The sequence below is a fragment of the Glycine max genome, chromosome 8 (genome assembly GCF_000004515.6).
Source record: "Glycine max cultivar Williams 82 chromosome 8, Glycine_max_v4.0, whole genome shotgun sequence".
In the NCBI taxonomy this organism is placed as follows: domain Eukaryota; kingdom Viridiplantae; phylum Streptophyta; class Magnoliopsida; order Fabales; family Fabaceae; genus Glycine; species Glycine max.
This window is the reverse complement of record NC_038244.2, coordinates 3,614,449-3,637,247: the sequence shown is the minus strand read 5'-3', so window position 1 is coordinate 3,637,247 and position 22,799 is coordinate 3,614,449. Positions and strand designations below refer to the sequence as shown.

At 35.4% G+C, this 22,799-nt stretch overlaps 3 protein-coding genes across 5 annotated transcripts; 1 reads left to right on the top strand and 2 right to left on the bottom strand.

Moving 5' to 3' along the window:
• Positions 1–1,216: 1,216 nt before the first annotated feature.
• LOC100784649 (40S ribosomal protein S2-like) lies at positions 1,217–2,992 on the bottom strand. Its single transcript, NM_001367946.1, has 2 exons — positions 2,401–2,992; positions 1,217–1,532 (listed from the first exon to the last, which is right to left on the bottom strand). The coding sequence occupies exons 1-2, from the start codon at positions 2,659–2,661 to the stop codon at positions 1,374–1,376; spliced, it is 420 nt and encodes a 139-aa protein (NP_001354875.1). The 5' UTR covers positions 2,662–2,992; the 3' UTR covers positions 1,217–1,373.
• Positions 2,993–4,511: 1,519 nt separating this feature from the next.
• Positions 4,512–8,868, bottom strand: LOC100805848 (E3 ubiquitin protein ligase RIE1). 3 transcript variants are annotated; one of them, XR_001389399.3, is made up of 7 exons: positions 8,163–8,866; positions 6,830–6,949; positions 6,028–6,160; positions 5,756–5,917; positions 5,366–5,521; positions 5,156–5,266; positions 4,512–4,810 (listed from the first exon to the last, which is right to left on the bottom strand). XR_001389399.3 is itself a non-coding variant. In XM_014778690.3 (7 exons), the coding sequence occupies exons 2-7, from the start codon at positions 8,621–8,623 to the stop codon at positions 5,216–5,218; spliced, it is 1,083 nt and encodes a 360-aa protein (XP_014634176.1). In that variant the 5' UTR covers positions 8,624–8,663; positions 8,772–8,868; the 3' UTR covers positions 4,512–5,215. The 3 variants fall into 3 exon arrangements, 1 of the variants encoding a protein (XP_014634176.1); XR_001389400.3 differs by having other exon boundaries at positions 4,512–4,752; XM_014778690.3 differs by having other exon boundaries at positions 4,512–5,266; positions 8,163–8,663; positions 8,772–8,868.
• Positions 8,869–9,974: 1,106 nt separating this feature from the next.
• On the top strand, positions 9,975–19,720 carry LOC100794352 (nuclear pore complex protein NUP155). The gene is made up of 13 exons (XM_003530843.5): positions 9,975–10,436; positions 11,420–11,589; positions 12,273–12,399; positions 12,851–13,113; positions 13,292–14,942; positions 15,027–15,239; positions 15,381–15,628; positions 15,746–16,160; positions 16,348–16,538; positions 17,097–17,454; positions 18,567–18,785; positions 18,944–19,272; positions 19,522–19,720. The coding sequence occupies exons 1-13, from the start codon at positions 10,278–10,280 to the stop codon at positions 19,637–19,639; spliced, it is 4,461 nt and encodes a 1,486-aa protein (XP_003530891.1). The 5' UTR covers positions 9,975–10,277; the 3' UTR covers positions 19,640–19,720.
• The last annotated feature ends 3,079 nt before the right edge of the window (positions 19,721–22,799 follow it).

Sequence of the window (22,799 nt, the reverse complement as noted above, 5' to 3'; positions counted from 1 at the left end):
ATTGCATTCGGCTTAGAATATTGCTAATTATATATTTACATCCTTTTCTTTAACCCGGGGGGATTGTTGGAGAGATGATTATTTTAGAGTGAGTAATCAATCAATTTAGTCTCTCAAGTATTACTTCTCTTATACAGGCTTTAAAATAATAAAATTATATAAATAGTTTCTAAAAATCTATTTATGTAGGTTCTAGATTGACGTATTTTACTATCTAAGAACTAATTTGAAGGATTTTTTTATTGCTTGAAAGATTATTTAATATATTTTTTAATACTTGATGAATTACTTGTATAATTTGATTATTTTAACTTTTAAGAATAGGAGAGAGAATAATACCTTTATGATAAAATTGATGGTTTATTCTTTAATTTATGATGATCGGTTTTATTTTGATTGAAAGAAATTCTTTAGTCTAATAGTTCTTGGTTCACTGTTCTGTTGATTTGTAAATTATGTCTGCCTTTACAATGAAATCAAAACGTTTTGATGGCATGGCTTTTGTGATTGGATTACAAACTCAATTTGATGGGATTTTAATCTCTGTTGTCATTAGAGTGACAAATTATGGAGAGTAGAGGTGTATCGTAAACCACTTTTATTCGTATGTTGTGTGCTCTCAGACTTGTTCACATGGAGGGTCCTTCCCACCATGCTTGAAGGTGGCACCACAAATATAAAGGGGCCACTACTTTGGATTGGTGAAGAGCATCGTAGTTTCGCTTGCACAACAACCTAAATATAAAGCAGTGACTTGTACCGTTATAGATTCAATCCTTGGAAGTGAGGTCGTGATCACTTATGTTGTGGGGTATAAATAGGTTTCTTTCCAATGTAATGTGACAACTTACCTCACGCAACACAACGATCCAACAAGTTTAATTCATAACCAGAAAGCAGAAAAAGAACAACACCCATGAATGTATTTTTACAGCAGCATATTAAACATTTGATCGACGTCTACATACAGTGAAGGGTATTATTGAGTGCTGGATTAAAATTAAAATATACCAATTCAAATAACGATAGCAGCTCCTCACATGGGAAGAAAGCAGATTCAACACGCACATCCAATTAACAGACATGGTCATATGACAACCAAATACAACGAAGATATAGTATTAACTAAACCAGCTCTCCATTCATTGGGAATGCAGAAACACATTTTCTTTTCTTTGAATCATGATTTGGTTAGAACAGCACGAAAATTTTAATGAACCCGTGTTTGAAACTCAGTAAATATCCATTCAACTAAACTTGAGAAAAAAGGAAAAACATGGAGTTATATAATACGTCCCTCAATAGAAAAGTAAATAACAAAAGGCATGCTTAAGACACAATCATCCGATAAAATCAAAACTACTGCTGCTTACTCAAGCCTCCACCCTTTCCTCCTCGAGGATCAGGGCCTTTCCTGTTGGCTTTGCCAATAGATCTGTGTACTCTTGGAATGGTGATTTGGAGAACCGAGTCTCCTTCCAGAACTCCAGTGTTAGAAAACCGTAGCTTTTCAGCAAACAGTCAAAAGTAGCCTGTAAAAACACAAGTGACATTATGGACACGGATAAATCAGAAAATGCCTAACAAATTACTTCAAAGGACAATAAAAAATGAGAAATAGTGTTAGCAGCTATGAAAAGATATCGATGTTAAACAAGCTTCCCTAATAAATTAATATTATACACAAGTTAAAATTGTCTTTTGAAAAAGCTAGATGAGATTGGTTTTACAACTTAAGTTGTGCATAGGCTAATTATAAACATATGGAAGAACCCTATTTCACTTTAACTTCTTATTTTCTTGACCTACAAGTACTTATATAGAAGGGAGTTATATTCAAACAAGGAATAAATTTCATATAGAACTTGTATCTATTCGTAACCCATTAGTATGCACAACAGGGCCAATTAAGCATTAGACAAATAAACATCTTATAGTATTAGAGAAAACCATCTTGCATTTCCGTATAACCAAAGGTAAAATGTAAAATTGTGCACAATTCAAAATGCAAATACAATCAAATAAAAATATAACATCCAAAAAATAGCATTAAGTTCACGTAAAAAAATGCTATCAACTTACAAGGAGATAAAGATAAAGAGCAGCATTAGTAAAAAAACTAAACAAGTGTGGTCCATATTCCAAAAGTTCAATAGTGAATCCAAATTTAGCTGGTTTGTAAGATGGAAGGAACTTTCAAACGTACAAACAAACTTGAAACAGTAGAAAAGCTTAATTCTTGAAACAGCAAAGGAAGGATAATATAAGCAAATTCGTTTTGACATTTAACCAAGAAATTGACCGAGATTTAAAACCTTACCATAAATCAAGTTAATAAAGCAATATCTGATAATCAATTAAAGAAAAATAGACATTATGAGAAGAAAAAAAGAATTGAACCTTGACGAAATTTCCGAGGGTTTTGGTGGAACCCCTTGAGGAAGTGAAGACACCATCGATTCCAGCGAACTGCAAGACCTTCTTTGGAACCCTAATAGCAACAATTCCGGACCCACGAGGAGCGGGGACCATGCGAACGGTAACAGAACCACACTTGCCGGTAACCTTGAAAGGAACGTTGTGGGGCTTTCCGATCTTGTTACCCCAATACCCTCTCCTGACAGGAATAACAGAGAGTTTCTGGACGGGCATGATCTTCATCACCTCGTCCTTCAGGGTGGGCCCCACGAAGGTGTCGATGATTTGGTATTCCTTGATTGGGAGCGAGTGTAGGTAGATTTGCTCCAGGCTACGGATTTTACCCTCCTTCACCAGGCGTCCTAGCTTTGTCACTGGTACCCACTCCTCCTCCTCGCCACGGCGCCCTGCTGTCCTGCGCCACCCTCGTCCCCTGTCGCCGCCGCGTCCACGACCGCCAAAGCCGCATCCGGAAACTGCCACGGTCTCCGCCTTCACGTTCAGCCATAAAGTTGTTGTGATTGAATGAGCTACTGCGCTAGAGAGAAATGGAATAGGAGGTTGCGCTGCTCTGACTCAGAGTAGGATTAGGGTTTCTGATGTTTGTGTTGGTGTTATTATTTGCAGTGCAGGGGTAGTAGGGTTTTGGGTTTGCTATGTGTGGTTTTCGGGTTTACTAAAAGCCCATATAAGGCTGATCCAACTACTTTTGGCCCAACTATTTCATAAGAGACTATTATCAATCTAACTTGTTGCGTTCTGTCTAAATACTAATTCCACCCTTAATTTATCAAATTGACACGGCGGCCCCATTTTTTGTTTTTTTTTCCTTTGTCATTTGCTTTTTGTGTGACTGAGGTTTAAATTTTTCTATAGTTTATATATTTAGTATTGTAATAACATGTTCCCTGCACGAATCTTAAGTTTACAATTTACAAATTCTTATATTATTATAATTTTTAATATATTTGTAATGTATTTTTAATTTAAATTTATATGTCTCTATATGCATGTATGTGTGTGCATGAATGTGAGTATGTTTTTAGGTATATTCATATGTGTCCATTAAAAATTTTTAAAAAATAAATTAAATTAAAAGCAAACAACTTTGAAACACATTGTTATAAAAAACAAATACTTTTAAAACATATTTATATTAAAAATAAATAATTTTGAACTTTTATATTTATACTAAAATTATATTTATATTAATTTTAAAAAATATTAACTGAGAAGATATATTATTATAGATTAATCATAATATTTCTTGGAATGTAATTCTTAAAAATATAACATGATACGTTGAAACAAATATTTCAAATAAATTAATTTTTTCCTTTTTTCATGTTTTAATTGATTTTTGTTTTGTTTTTTTTCAGTGAAAAAGTAAATTAATATTAATTACGCGGGATTTAATTTTACCATTGTTTACCACATGTGCAAGCACACAGCAGTCATCAATCCTATTTTATATAATATATAGATTAAAAAATATATATTTTTAGTCCTCAATGAATAACTAAAACCATATGACTTTTAATGAATATATGGACTAAAAACATATTAATTTTTTAGATACTAAAATCAACATATTCTAAATTTGTTGTAGTCTTGCTACATTATACTTATTATTAATGATTGAGTTTTGATTCATTTGAAGATAAACATACTTCTGAAAATAAATAGAATTCTGTCCAAAAAAAAAAAGAATAAATACAATTACGCAGTTATTATTGATTAAAAAGGATATGGATCCTCTAGAGTTCAAGTATCAATTGCAACCGGAGCAGTTTAGATCCAATGGTATGCATTAGTAAGATACAATTATTTGTAATTTTTTTAATAGCATAAACTAAATATTTTAAGAGTCAAGATCCATGCAATTTCAAAAACAGCAGAGGATCCAAATCCAATTAAAACATAATAGTTAAAATTATAATTAATTTTAGAATTTGTTACACTTGTATTTGATTGTTATCAATCACAACTGTAGTTTTTAATTTACAAAAAACAATTATAAGTAATCTCGTCAACTTTAGAAAAGTCGTATCATATTTAATTTAGTGACTAAACACTTGAGGGCTGGGGGAGAATACATAAGGTGATGCTTTCATTATTTCTTATACAAATTTTAAAAAACAGAAAATGAAACAAAAATAGAAATATTTTCTAGCAAACTAGGACCACGAAGTGTGGCTCAAACGACAACTTGGAGTTACCACAACTTTCAAATTTCAATGCACCCTAAGGGAGAAGTATGCCTCTTGTTGCTGTGAATTGAACGGACATTTGAGCTGATTCAACGTCAAAACAAACATGCTAAAAATCTCACTCCTTCAAAGGACAGAAGACCAAAATCACTAAGACAACTCGTTTGTGCCCAAACTGAATACTGAAAAAGTTTTTTAAAGATAAGGTTCAAGAAGCAACAGTATAGAAGCTTGAACAAAGGGACGATAACGGTTCTCATGTGGACCAAGCAAAAATAAAGCAATTATCTTTGTTTCTACCAAAACAAACAAACAAAGAATCAATAAAACACACTCATGAAATAAGGTGAAAGTTAAAGTGCCACACTTTCCATTGTTTTCTCCCATATGAACAAATTTGATACACGAAATAGGAAAATTTTGAAATGACTAATAAAGGACAAATTTCTCTAAAAAAAAATAAAAATAAAGGACAAATAAGGGTCAAATGAAATCGTTAACTTATTTAAAAAGATCTTTATACGCACCTTTCCTTCTTACCTCTACCTTTTTCTCTACTGAAGCATTAAGCAACAAAGCAATGACAGCTAAACCGAGCAAATTGGGAGAGGTTCTATTTTTTCATGTCTTGATATTATCTACATATACACATTAGCAGTTGAAAACCCTGAGCTGTTATATAATTAAGCTCAGCTTGATATTATATATCTTTGATCGCCTTTAGTATTTTGTCACACCTGTTCATTTCCCTTGAGAATATTGTACTTGCAAAGAGGACAAGTTGCATTCATCTTTAACCATTTCACTATGCACGTAGAGTGGAAATGATGGTTACAAGGGAGAACGTGAAGTTCAGCTCCATCCTCATAGGAAGAGATGCATATACAGCATTCCTGAAAAGGAAAGAGAAATATGATTTATTACTTTCGTAAATCTTTTAAATTTTATCATCCCAATGCAGAAATTAGATTTTTTTCTTTTCAGACAACCATAAATTCACACAAAGAATTTATGGAGCTACTGCATGAATCCTTATAAGCAGCGACTAAAATAGAAAATCAAGGAACCTCTAGTAGAAGTGATTAACACAAGGCTGAAAGTTAAATTATGTGTTCTGTAAAACATACTGCATCCTCAGGTGAAAGTGTTCGTTCATTCACCGAGTAACCATTGCTGGTCTCCATAGGAATCATTGATCCTCCCCCTCCCTCACCAGGTGTTTCCTCATTGCTTAACATTTGAAATCTGTATTTTGGAAGTATACTGAGATCCGATTCTGATGCACCCTCCTATAGTCTCATGAAATGAGGCAATGAGAACAAATAGAAAGACAACAAATATTTAAAACTTTTTGTCATGATTTATATATGTTTTTTTTAAAAAAAAAAGAGAGACAAACCTGTCCTGCAACAGCATAGAGAATAGCAATAATACAGGGCAAACAACAACAGAGGGCAATTCCAATCAAGCATGCCAAAACAACACAAAAGATAGCAAAGAAGACATCAAATGCTAGAAAGACAACAGTCAACCTGTACAAAACCAAAGAAGACGAGATTTAATATCAGCAACATTGCATAATTCATCATGCAATCAACCAATTTTCTGTCAAAAAAATAAAAAGCAATATAAAAAACAAAATTAATTTAAAAAAAAAAATCCTTCATAAAGAAAATTTTAATATCAAGAAAGACTATTTAGCATTTGCTTTGGTCCATATTTAACATTTTAAGCTCTGAGGTCTAATTTCACAAAACAAGAGTTATTCAATTTATTTCTCATATATTAGGATGGATTATGCCATTGCAATCAGAAAAAAAAGGCCATAACTTCATAAGAAATGGCATTAATAAAATAAGCACGGAGATGAGTGGTTTTCATAAATAACTTTAAAATAAAAGAGAAACATAACAGATCAGATAGTATACTTGAAGGCACCTTGTGTTGGTCTATACTAACTGAAAATGACATATCATTCTTTTAATCTTTTATCCAAAACATAAATAAGAACATATCTTTTGTGATCTTTTGAATGGAAAATCCAGATATACCTCTGTATGCAGGTAAAATGTTCTTATACATGTACATAAGTTATTCATGCAAGAGCGCGCACATGCATACCAATGGACTTAAAGAGTTAAAGGGTTAACAAAATAATATACAAACAGTATTCTTGAAATTCAGTTTAAATAAAGGCTTACCAGTATAAACGTGGAGCATCTTGCAGAAGAATATCACCACCAGAGACAACCCAGTAAAAGCCCACCATCCACCAAAGTAATGAAATCATGGTATTCAATGATGCACATCGTTTTGTGAATCTGGGTTGTAGGTAATCAAAATCAGTATACCCAGTCAAGCACAGTTTATAAGAAGTATATAATAATAAACCAAATAACATGCAACTCCATAGTATATTCAAATGTTTTAGCAGCAAGGGCACTCATACAGTAAGTAACAGACATTTAATTTTCTTTTCCCGCAGTGAATGGATAATCCAACAGTTAGTCCTCATAATATTACACAAAATGAAGTAAAGTTTCTGTACCAAAATTTTCCATTGACTAAAATCTTAACCACACTCGTAATCCTTTCAACAAAACAAGCTAAATACCACTTTTACTAATCATGCACATGCACCAGAAAAGCTAATAATACCATAACACTTTCACCCAAACATTATCTATAACTGCAACATTCTAGTACCATCTCAGTCACCTCTGAATCAACTAAATCTAGCAAGAAACTGGTTCACATTCCCGGGTAGACCAGTAGAGGGCTTCATTAGGTATGCAAATTAGAAACATGTCTTAGTTTTCCCCTTTAGTAGTATGCATATGAAAGCCCTAAACTTGCATAATTAAAGTTTTAATCAGGATTTATGCATCGATATTGATGGTTTCATTAAGGGAATACACAAGAAGAAACATGGATCAGAAAAAAAGATTTTACAACATAAGGAACCAGTTCCTGTACGGCTATACAATATACACATAACTCAGATTCTAGATCCTTTGTTGAAGTACATGTAAGATGCAGACATTAATAGGCACAATTGAGTAAATGATTATTTTATATGCTAGAGAGCAAGCCCTAATGCAACGGTAAAGTTATGCCTTAGTGATGGTTGGTCATGAGCTCGAATCACAAAACAATATCTCTGCATATGCACGTGGAACCGTTGGCCTTTTGGCACTGTGGTACGTTAGGTTTTTAGGAAGTTTAGGTATGTTGGATCGCAGGAGCTCACCAAAGCCAGGAAAGGCCTCGCATCTCAACAAAAATACTTGCAGATTTTCTACCAACCAAGTCCTCACATTGACAACAAGATTTAAACTCACCTCCGTTGGCATAATTGAGTATACGTCGGTATAAATACTAGTGTGAATTGAAATGTCGTAAAACTATTCATATAACCCTAAATCAAACTAACACCAAGAAAACCTATGCTACCATACACAAACCACTAATCGAAATGGCGAGTTTATAATTAAATAAAATTCAGCAATTGAATTGAGATGAAATTGAACAAACCCGGTGGAAGAGGAACTCCCAGAGGTTCCAACATCGTCCTCGTCGCTGTCGTTGACGTCGTCGTAATCTAGGTTGGCAGCAGAATCCTCGTCCCCGGGCGCGTCGTTCCTCCTACGGTACTCGAGCCACACGAGGGCCACGTGGAGGAGGCACTGCAGCGCGTAGCCGCAGATCCACCAGCGGATCGGCGTGTTGGGGTTCTCCTTGACGGTGCAGGCGAGCATGACCGCCGAGACCACGACGAAGGCCATGTTCCACGTCATGTCCAGCGCCACCACCGGCTTCGAGTAGGTCCAGTCGGCGCGCCGCTCCTCCAGCTCACGCGCCGCCGTCTCCCGGACCATGACGGAGTGGCCGCGGCGGCCGAGGAGGAGCGCCAGGACGGGGAGGCGGGCGGCGGCATCGGGGCGCGGGAGAAGGAGCGGCGCGTGGGGCTGACGGGCGGAGTTTGGCGATGACATGATGAATTGATGATAGCTGGCTATAGAGAGAAACGCATAACTGAAGTTGAAACAAAAACAAACAGAAGTATATTATGGGGTTGACGTTGAATTTTAGAGTGCAGTGTGTATTGCTCGAGGGAGAGGATCAATTCAGAACGGAACATACTAGTGCCTTCCCAAGGACGGTTATGCCCTTCTTCGGACAAGTTTACGCGTCTTGTCTTGTTCCTTCTTCCACTTTTCATTCATGCTCTTGTTTTTTAAACATCAATTCACTTTCATATGATTTCGACTTAATATATCAATTTTATTATATGTTATAGATAATTAAAACAAAAAATTGAAAGAAAAAAGTCGTGCTATACGACTTTTACTATAAAAAAGCTAAAAATAAATAAATCGTATACACTTTGACGACTAAAAAAAATAAATACTCAAAGAAGTTGTATGCACTTTGACAACTTTATATATATATATATATATAGAGAGAGAGAGAGAGAGAGAGAGAGGTGTAAGCAAAGTTACGAATTTATTGTAGATTATTAAAAAAAGTTGTATCGGAATGCTTGCTTTATAAGTATAAAATAAAATGGTCCCGATTATATACCCAAAAAATGGTCGTGATTCCTTTAAATACAGAGTTGGGCAGTACTAATAACTTGATTATTAAAAATGTTGAGATTCGTTCAATAGTATGATTATATACCAAAAAGCTGTGTACCCAAGCCCATGCTTGTCAAATATCAGTGGGTAAATATAGCTAGAGCATTATAAAGTCGGTTACTTCAGGGAACTTCTTATACAACAAATCCATAGGTAACATATTTGCCAGCAGTCTCACTTTACCGGATTATATTGAGAACACGTCCTCGCTAAGTCCATGATATCTTGCAATAGGATCAAAAAGTACCATGCATGCCAGTATCAACACAAATTTGTGGTACGGAACAATATGCATACAAGTCACGGATCATTCAAATAGTCACAAAGCATTCTACCCAAGATTTGCTACAATGTTTTTATCCAACAAAAGATTGACCACACACTCATGCATGCAAAGACCTCCACCAAAATCATCTATATATAAGTTAAAGTCTGAAGGAGCCAACAGTTGCACTTCACTAGAAGAATGTTCCATTCTAAAAAACAGTATTGGAGTAACTAAATATTGAATAAGTTTCATTGGCATTGGCATCAAAAACAACGGAGAGCAAATTTTAGCTTTCCATATTATTTAATTAATACCAAATTTTAATCAGGCTCAGCAACTAGACAGGACTCTTTAAAGCAACGGGTAAGCCCTACAAACAAAGTTAGTAAAATAAGTATTATCAATTACCATGGTGAGAAAAGTAGAAGAAAAAGAGAGGAATGAACAACAACTAGTCCTAGGTTTCTTTCATGAGTAAATACTTACTTAATAAACCTATATTTATTTATTTATTTTGTAGTGGTCGGAAAACGAAAGTGTTTGCCCGCCACTATCAATTTACGAAAGCCCCCCCAAAACCCTACATCGCCATCTGTTCTCACACTTCTCAGTTCCATTCTACACCACGAGACTCCTTTCTCCCCTCTCTTCCGCCTATTTCAATTTGCATTATTTAGCGTTTTGTTTATCGGGAAAGCCACGAAAGAACGAGAAAGAGGGCTTCTTCAATTTCATTCCGGAATGTCGTGGGAAGACGAGATTGTGATGCGTGATGTCACGAATGCGGGGCTTGTTGTCAGCGATCGCATTGGTCGCGAAGTTTCGTCTCAGCTCGACCTCGAAGAAGCTCTAGAAGCTTCCAGATACGCTAGCCACCCTTATTCCACTCACCCCCGAGAGGTAGCATATCACCCCCAAAATCAAAGGGTTTCGACTTGTTCTTATTATTCTTCTTGTTGTGTTCAACTATCCACGCTCCGTAATTGTAGTTTTAGGGCTTGCTTGATTACACTTTTCACCAACATTTCTTAGTTTTTTTTAAAAAAAAATAAATCCGTTTGATTAATACAAATGAGGCAGAGGCCTTTACATTTAGCACCCGAGAATAATTAAAACTCGTTTCTCTCGTTTGTGTGCTAAATTTTAGTTATTCAGCATCGGGATCCCTATGGTGTGCGTGCCCGGAATGAATGTTTGGGATGGGGAAAACCAAATTCAACATTTATTATTAGTGTAGAATTGTGCTAAATTTTATTTTCGCTTCACATGAAAAGTCATATTTGTTTGGGAAGGTTCAAACACGTGGGAGAGGCGCTTACATTTAGTGCCCAATGCCTCCTACAAAGGACACCTGTGGGAAATTGGGGAAAAGAAGGAAATGGCTAATTGTTGATTTTAGAATGGAATGGCTGATTGATATTTGGAGATATTATGGAGGAGGGGAATATCAAAACGACAATAGGGATTCTAGATAAAGGGTGTGTCCAAGGTTTTAAATAGCAGTCATGGTTTTGTTGCGTGTCTTGATATTGTAGGAAATTGCGGGCAAATGTGGCCACAATTACGGTTGTGGGCTCTTGAAAAACCTTGACTTTGCAGTCAAAATCACAGTTGCGCAGTGTCATCAATGGCAGAAAGCCAAAATTCCACCATATAAACATGTCATTGCGGCCTATGGCGCTACCATAGCTGGCCTCCATTCACAAATTGCCTATGGCGGTTGGCAAAAAATCTGTCATGCCATTCCACCATGGTGCTGCCATTTAACAACACTGCGGCTGCAGACTTTTTTTAAAACCATGGGTGTGTCTGTTAGCATATTAATGAGGTTGTGGTTCAGTTTTACTCTCTCCGACTAATTGCATTATTTAATGTCATTTCAGTGGCCCCCTTTAGTTGAGGTGGTGAATACCTGGGAGTTGCCTCCCGTGCTCATTGAAAGATACAATGCAGCTGGTGGGGAAGGAACTGCTTTTTGTGGAATATTTCCTGAAATACGAAGGGCATGGGCATCTGTGGACAATTCATTGTTTCTTTGGCGTTTTGATAAGTGGTAAGTTCTATGATGACAAGTAAGTTTAGATACAGGATTAGGCATTTCCCTTACTCATTTTTGAATGAGAGATGTCTTTCCGGCTTTTCTTTTGTATGGAGTTTCCTTCTGCATTTTTTACTTGGCAGACATTCAAGCAATGAAAGGACTTCATATTTATCAGTGATCTACTCTCTCTCTGCGACCATATTAAATTTTTAAAAAAATATATTATTTCCCCCTTTTTTTTCTTTCACATTTTCATTGCTTTACATTTGTGGCATGAGCCCTCACAGACTATTGCATGAATTCTTATTACGTGTTATTCGCTGGTTCTTTGCAATAGTCTCTGCTTCTAGTTTCAGCAGTAGCCTGATAGGTGTATGAATGTTACTGGGACAATGTTTTTGACTAAGCTGTTAGAAAAGGTTTAAGGGTGCTAGATGTTTGAAGATAAGATTTCTATGGATTTAATTTCTTTAAGTTTTTGTTTGAACTCTCTTTTTTGTACTACAATTTCTGTTTTATAATTATTTTGTCTGTTTAATTGTTAATCTACAATAAATTGGTAAGGAATAATCTAACGGGGCTAAATTTTGTTTTAATTGTTGCTGTGTTCTCATTTAAAACCTTTAGAGCTATTTAGCGGAACTCATATTTACATGTGCTGCAGTACTTCTAACCTAACATTGTTGCTTCCACAGGGATGGCCAATGTCCTGAATTTAGTGGGGAAGAACAAGCTATTTGTGCAGTTGGTCTTGCAAAATCAAAACCTGGAGTTTTTGTTGAAGCTATCCAATATCTTTTAGTTTTAGCGACACCTGTTGAGGTATTAACCATTTTAATTTAGAGATTTTCCAAGGATGTGTGGAATTGAATATTGTATTTATGAACTAATTCTTTTTGTTATGTGTTAAATTGCTTATGTTTACCTTAGCAATATCTTATTTCTTTCTTGAATGTTTTAATTGAACATTTCTAAATTGTTGATCAACTTTTTCAACTTGATTTTATTTGGTTATCTCTATGTGGATGGTTGAATTGTATCTTCTTGGCTTGCTGGTTGCCCGGTGATGGCAAAAAGCAGCTGTTTTCCCTAAACTTTTCCAGTGGCATTGATAATGATAATAAGTAGTTTGGTTAGCTTTCTGAATTATTTATCCCTTCATTTCTACTCCAGTTCATGTTACTAAGAAGTTGGAGATTTTGTAATTTTGGCTCAGTCAATAAGGTTTTTTATATACTATTCTTTAATATTCTTGCCTTGCTCTTTTTATCAGTTAATTTTAGTAGGAGTATGCTGCTCTGGAGGAGCAGATGGTTCAGATCCATTTGCAGAAGTTACATTGCAGCCATTGCCAGAGCATACAATACCTTCTGATGGGGTTACAATGACTTGTGTAGCATGTACTGATAAGGGCCGCATTTTCCTCGCTGGTCGGGATGGCCACATATATGAGATTCTGTATTCAACTGGTTCTGGATGGCAAAAACGGTGCAGAAAAATCTGCATCACTGCTGGTTTAGGAAGTGTAATTTCAAGGTACATTTTGTTTTCTTAATCGTTTTAGATATACAGGTCATGCTTGATTGCAAATTATTTTTTTAATTGTAGAATTGTTTGTACATTTCCTAAACAGTATATAAAGTTACCTGATTTTTTATAGCTAAACATTTCTTTGCTAATTCCTTAGTAAATTAATATTAGCTGTTATTTGCAGATGGGTTATACCAAATGTATTCAATTTTGGAGCTGTTGACCCCATTGTTGAAATGGTTTTCGACAACGAGAGACAAATATTGTATGCACGAACTGAAGAGATGAAGCTACAAGTTTATGTTCTAGGACCAAATGGTGATGGCCCATTAAAGAAAGTAGCTGAAGAAAGAAATCTTGTCAATCAGAGGGATGCACATTATGGTGCTAGACAATCCACAGGGTCAAGAGTCTCAAGTCGATCTCCAAAGCCATCTATTGTTTGCATCTCACCTTTATCTACACTTGAATCCAAGTGGCTACATCTTGTTGCTGTTTTATCTGATGGCAGAAGGATGTACCTATCTACCTCTCCTTCTAGTGGAAGCTTGACTGGGTTCAACACCAACCACCACAAGCCTAGCTGTTTAAAGGTTGTCACTACAAGGCCTGCTCCTCCTTGGGGTGTTAGTGGTGGTCTCACCTTTGGAGCCATGGCTCTTGCTGGTAGACCTCAGAATGAGGATCTCTCCCTGAAAGTTGAGGCAGCTTATTATTCTGCTGGAACCCTTATACTTTCTGATGCATCACCTTCTACCATGCCTTCACTCCTTGTTTTGAACAGGGATTCAAGCACGCAATCATCGCCGTCAGGTAATCTAGGAACAAGTACGAGGAGTTCCCGGGCATTAAGGGAGTCCGTATCTTCCTTACCAGTTGAAGGACGAATGCTTTCTGTGGCAGATGTTTTACCTTTGCCAGATACCGCAGCTACTGTGCAATCTCTATATTCGGAAATTGAGTTTGGTGGTTATGAGAGCTCTATGGAATCATGTGAAAGGGTGTCTGGCAAACTATGGGCCAGAGGAGATCTTGCAACCCAACATATACTACCAAGAAGAAGGATTGTTGTCTTCAGCACCATGGGCATGATGGAAATTGTTTTTAACAGGCCACTGGACATTATAAGGCGGCTATTGGAATCCAACTCTCCACGATCAGTTTTAGAAGATTTCTTCAATCGTTTTGGTGCAGGTGAGGCAGCTGCAATGTGTCTAATGCTAGCTGCAAGAATAGTGCATTCTGAAAACCTTATCAGCAATGTTATTGCTGAGAAGGCAGCTGAAGCTTTTGAGGACCCAAGAGTTGTTGGCATGCCACAACTTGAAGGCAGTAATGCATTATCAAACACAAGAAGTGCTGCTGGTGGATTTAGCATGGGCCAGGTTGTTCAGGAGGCTGAGCCTGTTTTTTCAGGTGCACATGAAGGGCTCTGTCTGTGTTCGTCTAGATTACTTTTTCCTCTGTGGGAACTTCCTGTAATGGTTGTAAAGGGAAGTTTAGGCCCTTCAGGCACTCTATCTGAAAATGGAGTAGTTGTGTGCAGACTCTCTGTTGGGGCTATGCAAGTCCTTGAACAGAAACTCCGATCTTTGGAGAAATTCTTAAGATCTAGAAGGAACCAGAGGAGGGGACTTTATGGCTGTGTAGCAGGTTTAGGAGATCTGAGTGGTTCGATTCTGTATGGTAATGGTTCGGCATTAGGAGTTGGGGATCGAAATATGGTAAGGAACTTATTTGGTGCATATTCCAGAAATATGGAGTCCAATGGTGGCATAACAACTAATAAACGGCAAAGGTTGCCATATAGTCCTGCTGAATTAGCTGCCATGGAGGTGGGCCTACATTTTTAAATGTTTGCATGGCATGTTTTGTAAGTAATTGGTTTAGTTTCTTCACTTGGGTTTGTTGTGCTACAGGTGAGGGCAATGGAGTGCATTAGGCAGTTGCTCCTTAGATCTGGTGAAGCCCTATTTTTGCTTCAACTTCTTTCACAGCATCATGTGACTCGATTGATTCAGGGATTTGATTCTAACCTTCAACAAGCATTAGTTCAGTTGACATTTCATCAACTAGTTTGTTCTGAGGAGGGAGACCATCTTGCTACAAGACTTATATCTGCTCTCATGGAGGTAAATCCCTGTTTAGGAAGCCATGAAGGAGATTTCATCTACAAAAAGTTTATGCATTAATGGAGTTTTCTTTCTTTTTCTTACATAAAGTTTTGTATCTTCTATAACAATTAGTTTCCTGAACAACATACTCTGCTCCAGTATTATACTGGTCCTGATGGCAGGGGCACTGTAGATGACATTAGTAGGAGATTGAGAGATGGTTGTCCAAGCTACTATAAGGAGTCTGATTACAAATTCTTCCTAGCCGTGGAAGCCCTGGAGAGATCTGCTATGACCATAGATGCCGAGGACAAGGAGAATCTTGCAAGGGAAGCATTTAATTCCTTAAGTAAAGTTCCAGAGTCTGTGGACCTACGAACTGTTTGCAAACGTTTTGAGGATTTAAGGTACATATTTTTTTCCTTTCTTGCTCTCCTGCATTTTCATGACGAGCATCATCTATTTTTCATGGCCTATGATTTTAAGCCTTCAATCTGAAAGCCAAATACTCTTTCCCACTGTAGGTTTTATGAAGCTGTAGTGCGCTTACCTCTACAAAAGGCACAGGCTCTTGACCCTGCAGGCGATGCTTATAATGATGATATTGATGCAACTGTCAGAGAGCAAGCACTTGCTCAGCGGGAGCTGTGTTATGAAATAATTATCAGTGCTTTGCGGTCTCTGAAAGGTGACAACTTACAGAGGGAATTTGGGACTCCTATTAAATCAACTGCTTCACAATCTGCTCTTGATCCAGCCTCTCGGAAAAAATATATATGTCAAATTGTTCAGCTGGGTGTCCAATCACCTGACAGAATTTTCCATGAGTATCTTTACCAGGCTATGATTGATTTAGGTCTTGAGAATGAATTGCTAGAGTATGGAGGTCCTGATCTGTTGCCATTTTTGCAAAGTGCTGGTCGTAATTCTATACACGAGGTTGTTTATTATCTCTTTCTCCCCAATAACTAATTGATGGATAGCTGTTCATTAGGTCAAAAGGCACAAATATTGTGTATTACAATTTTGATTGTATATGTTTTGCATGTAGATGCTACACCCTGCCATACTTCTCATAATATTTCTTTGTAAATTTAGTCCTCTTTTGTTTTTCTGGATCTGCTAGGTTCGTGCTGTGACGGCCACAACTTCTCCAGTGGGGCAATCAGGAGCACCTATGTCATCTAATCAAGTCAAGTACTATGAACTTTTGGCACGGTATTATGTCTTGAAACGCCAACATATGCTTGCAGCTCATGCATTGCTTAGACTAGCTGAAAGGCGTTCTACTGATGGAGTTCCTACTCTTGAACAGAGGTTAATCAAGTTCTCTCTTTCCTTGTCTTTATCATCGCCTTTTTCACATTTCCTTTGAAACTGCTAGCCTTCTGAGTAGTTTGCTACTTTATTTCTGCAAACCTGGATGAGATAGACAACGATACTTAGTGAACCCTTACAGCATAACTGATCTGATGATGTTGTGAGTGAAAAGTCACCGTGTATGATGTCTTTCATGTTAACCAGGGTTTAAGTGGAATTTTGTAGCCACTTATATCATAGGTGGATTTATTAAGTTCTACTTTCATCTGAAAAATGGTAAAACTGACACTTGATCTAACACAAACCATGGAAATAGATTCCTGATTCACAATTTGTTCTCAAACAACTACCGTTTCTTATGTGCTTGTGATGACTCAAATTCACTAACGTGTCCATGGCTGTACTTGCAAGACTCTGCACTTTACATGTATCAAGTTGATCTCCTTTTCCACTTAAGGCCTCTACATGGTTCTCTAGAATTAAGTAGGATTGCTAAATTTGTTTTTATGTGCTCGCATGGATATCTTCTAATAGTTTTTAATTTGTAAATTTCAGGTGTCAATACCTAAGTAATGCAGTTCTACAGGCAAAAAATGCAACTAATAGTGATGGGTTAGTAGGTTCTGGTCGAATTTCCATTGACAGTGGGTTCCTAGATTTGCTTGAAGGGAAGCTCGCTGTTCTTTGGTTCCAGATAAAAATCAAAGAAGAACTAGAGTCTATGGCTTCCAGGTCTGATGTTTTACCTGGCACATCAGAGTCTGCCGAAAATGGTGTAGTCCCTGAGGGAAGTTCTACTGCTGATGCTAATTTTGCAAATGCAACACGAGAGAAGGCTAAAGAGCTAGCTTCAGATGTAAAGAGCATAACCCAGTTATATAATGAATATGCTGTTCCCTTTGGGCTCTGGGAGGTACTTTCATTCTTTTTTTTGTCTGTTCATTTGTTTTGTTTTTTGGTTAGATTTGTGCAACTTTAGATTTTTCTCTTCTGCTTGTTCACATTATGTTAGTTTTGCACTGGTTGAATATCTATCTAGGCATGATAATGAAAACTACTAGGCATCCATCAAAGTCTTTTGAGCTTTAGTATCTAGATTATTGATGGCAACTGAGATTCAGGTGGGGCATGAAAGGAAGGATCCATTGTTAGATCGTTGCCCAAGGAAGAAACTGCCCATCTTTAAAGTGTATTCCAGAATAGGGCATGTGGCATAGTAACTATTATGTTAACTGTTTAGGGTAGAAGTTATGTATGGCTATATTATATATTGTGTAGTAATAGTTGTGATGCTGGATGTTCTTGAAGTTAGGATCAGTTATTTATTATTAGTATTAGATACATGTGTAGTATGAAGTAGCAGAGAGATTTGTGTGTTAATTCCTTGTAGCTTGGACTGAAAGCTCATCTCTGTAGGAGTCTGTCTCTGGGACAGCAACTACTGCTGTAGTGTCTGTATTTTGTGCGATTTAACAATGGTATTCATCAATTCTATTAATTGGTGTTCTATCAATTATTCTGAGCAATTTGCTTTCAAATGTCACTTTGTTGAAGTAGGGAAGAGAAAGGATAAATTATTATTTTTGAAGAAAGAAAATGAAGGATTTGAGGTCCTCATACTCATTTTATTAAATTTAAATTTTCAAAATTCCATTACCACCTGTTTTATGGAAGTTCTACAAATCAATTATGTTATGTAAACTGGTAAATTTATTCATTCATGTAAACCTCCTTCCTTTTCTTCCATTTATTCCAAACTGTGAAATATATTTATGATTTCTTTTCCTTCCTATGATACAAAATTAGATGTGGGTAAGTTGTGACTTTTTTTTCTCTTCTCTCCTGCCAAATCCTTTCTCTATTTTCAAGCCAAAAAAGCATTACTAATTATCTGCTACTGGTACCGCTGGATATTTTTGTCATTGTGGTTTTGAAGTATTTTTGTTGAAAAGATTGTCATAATAATGTGAAATTTCTTTATCGAAGTTCCTGTTAACAGTTCTTCATTTCCTACTTTTCCTTTAGATATGCCTGGAGATGCTGTACTTTGCCAATTATTCTGGTGATACTGACAGCAGCATTGTCAGAGAGACATGGGCTAGACTTATGGATCAAGCTATATCAAGAGGGGGTATTGCTGAAGCTTGCTCGGTACTGAAGAGGGTCGGGCCCCGCATTTATCCTGGTGATGGAGCTGTTTTACCACTTGATATTATTTGTCTTCACCTAGAGAAGGCTGGACTGGTACATCTTCCGGCTCACTAATTGATTTTTACTGTAGATGCTACTTGAATGTTATTATTTCTACCCTTGTACTCTCTAGAATGCCTTTCAGTTCTGGCGGGTAGGATTTGGTGCGATTATTACTTTTATCTTAGATATGAATTTGTGTCTTTCTATAGGAGAGGTTAAATTCAGGGGTTGAAGCTGTTGGAGATGAAGATGTTGCAAGAGCCCTTGTTTCTGCTTGTAAGGGTGCCGCTGAACCTGTATTAAATGCATACGACCAATTGTTATCAAATGGGGCTATTCTGCCATCCCCAAGTGTTAGATTACGTATGCTGAGATCGGTTCTAGTGGTACTTCGAGAGTGGGCAATGTCTGTATATTCACAAAGAATGGGTAGCAGTAGTGCCACTGGGCATTCCTTAATACTAGGTGGAGGATTCTCAACGGAACGTACTATTGCTAGCCAAGGAATCCGGGACAAGATCACAAGTGCAGCAAACAGGTTGACCTCTTTATCCCTTCATCTATTCATCTTATTAATCTAGTCCTTTTGACATTTCTTGTGGACATAATTTCTTTCAATTAGAAAGAGGTATAGTTTTTTGTATTTGTTCCTTGATCCCATGCATCATGTATTAGCTGATTTCTCGAATCTTCCATTCTTTAACCTGTGCACCTGTTCTCATCTTCCATTGAGGTGCATTGTTTATATCTAGTTAAAGTTTTGATCTGATTGACTTTTTACATACAGGTATATGACTGAAGTGCGGAGGTTAGCCCTTCCACAGAACCAAACAGAACATGTCTACCGAGGTTTTAGAGAACTTGAAGAATCGTTTATAAGCCAACATTCATTTGATCGATTTTGATGTTTGTTGCAATATATATAGTGTTGTATAAATTGTTCTTGTCATATAATTATTCTCAAATAAGAAGTTTTTAATTTTCCATATTGGATGTGATAATGTGATTCTTTTACTATGATCTCATGTATCAATTAGAAATATAGAGCCTAATTTTGTGAATAAGTCTCGCGGGCTGCTCATTTAAATGTATAGGCCAACTTGTGATACCAATCGGGTGTTGCTAGGTGCATCCAGCATTTTTTTTAAATACTAAAATTTTCCTTGCGCTTTTTTTCATTTGTGATGGGTGTGTGTGAGGGTGGTCCGTAAATCGTACAGATCAAGTTGATCCGTAAGGTTGATACGGATCTAGTTGATTCGTATGTTGATATTAAGCATACGGATCAACTTAATTTGTAAAAGACTTACGGATCAAGTAAGGCTTCTACAGATCAAGTTGATCTGTAAAAGGCTTACGGATCAAGTTGATTCGTAAGTCTTTTACGGATTAACTTAAATGACTTAATTAAGAGTATTTTCGTCATTTCACCTTAAGTATTGAGTGCATGCACTTAGCAACACCCTAGCAGTCTATTGGCGTGAGGATTCACTTCATATGGGTTGCTTTTAAGCATTATTTTCATTTCAATTTTGAAGAACGTTTAAATGTTTCATAACAACAAAATACACCGGAGTCCATATTATTAATGGTTGATATAGTGATGCGTCTAACATTAAGAGGGTCTATATAGGGCATATCCGTTTTTCCCCCCTTTCCCTTAACTAAATTCAAACCAGAGCGTTTCAGTGTATTTTTGAGAGTGAAAACCTTTCTTTCCTAATTAGCCAGTGATTTTCACATAATTTAAGAGAATGAGACAAATTTATTATGCGTATGTTATTATCTTATTTAAATTATTCATATTTTACGTTAGACTCATTTTTATGATTATATTCAAACTCATTTTTATGATTATATTCAAACTAAACATGTAATTCAATCTCACAATCTTATTTTTAGTTTGATATTGAATTCCCCTAAAAAAAATTTAATCTTGAATGAAATTCAATTTGACTTCTTAAAAAAATGTTTAATGATCATAGATTTAGGTTAATTATTTTTCATTTTTATCCTTTTTAACTGTTAATAAATATAAAATATATAATTTATAATAAAATATTTGATAAGTTATTTTAATAAACTATAATATTTATGTTTTCTTTTATAATGATAATCTTATGGAAAATTAATCATCAGCATGTTAGTGTTAATAAAAATAAGAGTTAAATATATTTTCGGTTCCAAATAAATTAGAAAATTTTGACTTACAATCCTAAAATATATCTTACATCGAGTTCCTAATAAAATATATTTTTGGTCATTGATATTTTATTTTAAATTTCTAATAAATTTTTGTTTATCTTGTATTAGTCTCTCTGAAAAATATTTAACAGGGACTATTTTTTTAAATGCATTTGATAAGGGACTTTGCTTCCAGGAGGTTCTAGTTAGTTTTTTGTGCTGCCTTTTTTTTCTCAGATGTAACAAAAAAATAAACTTGTGCAACTCACCAGTATTACAGCTAGTTAATTCATATGAAGCTTCTACACTGCACTTGCTTTCAAGTTTCAATTAGTTGACTGTGAAAACTTAGAATTAATTCTAAATTTTAGATTTAGGTCCCCTGGCTAAATTGTTGGTGGTGGGTTCACTTAATTTATAGGAAAAAATAAAAAATATTAATCATTAATCAAATTCAACGATCTTTGTTACCAAATATTGCAAGTATTCAAGATTAAATACACATAAAATTGAACCTGCAAATAACTAGCAACATTTTCTCTTGTCAAACCAGGAACATTCATCTTTTCAAGAAGCTTTCCCAGCAGCTTTTAACTCTTTCACTCTCACTGAAACTGAAACTGAAACCGCATACACCCACAAAGGTGCGGATTGCCGTCGGATCCTCTGCCTCTAGCGGCGATCCTCACGCGTGTGGAGGAGTTAGGGGTTAAGCTTAACCACGGGTACGGCATCGTTTGGGAATGGGAAGTGACAGAGAGAGTTTCAGTGTCAGGGCCAACTAGAGAAGTTTTACAGCCACACACGCACCTTAAGAACAAATAATACATGAGATATAAAGACAATGATTAAATTTGTTTTTTTTTTTTATCTTTAAGGGAATAAAGTGTCATTGACATTTAATGATGAAAATAAATATTCATCTAAAATTTTATGTTTGGTGTATATTACTTTAAGTAATAAAGAAGATGTAATTTCGACTAAAATAATATTGTTGGTTTGGGCATGTTTTCATTTGAAAAATGATAATATTATCTTTTATTTTAACTAAATAAATAAAATTATTAAAAAAAAAAAGCCAGTTGATTTCTCTAGTCAGCGTAGAAGTAAAAATAGCAGATGATGATCAGGAAACTATCTTCTACGGATAAAAAGAGAAAGAATAAAATGCAAGTTTTGTTTTGCTATTTTTTTTAATTTATGTTTTTATTCTCTCTATTTTTTAATTAAGATATTTTATTTTTCATTTAAAAAAATTCATGATTTTAATTTCTTATTTTTTATTAAAATATTTCATCCTACTTTTAAAATAATTATGTATGGTCAATTTCGAACATTAATTATTTTGTGCTGATAAATATTTGTTTATTATAACATGACAAATATATTTGTAATTATTTAATGACTAATAAGTTTAATTTATTAAAAAAATACACAATTAGCAAGTTTAAAATTGATTAAAAGGACTATAATTACTAATTTTTTAAAATAAAATAGAAAATATTTTAATTAAAAAAATAAGGAAATTAAGATTAGAAATTTTTAAAAAATAAAAGAAAAATATCTTAATTAAAAAATAGAAAAACTAAAATCACAAATTAAAAAAAAGGAATATGAAGATTAAATTTTAACCAAAGATATATTACCGAAATTAATCGACACAAAACTTAATAAATAGCAAAATATTAATTACAATAAATAAAGTTGGATTTATTGTGTTTCTTTCCAAAAATACCTTCGATCATGACAAATGTAACAAATAGGGGACGTTTATGTAACTTCCTCAGTCTCTTTCAACTTTCAACCTCAGCTTCAGTGGGTACTCGTAAAATAGTATAACAAACAAATTAAAATGTTGTCACTCTCTAAAATTTACCGGTT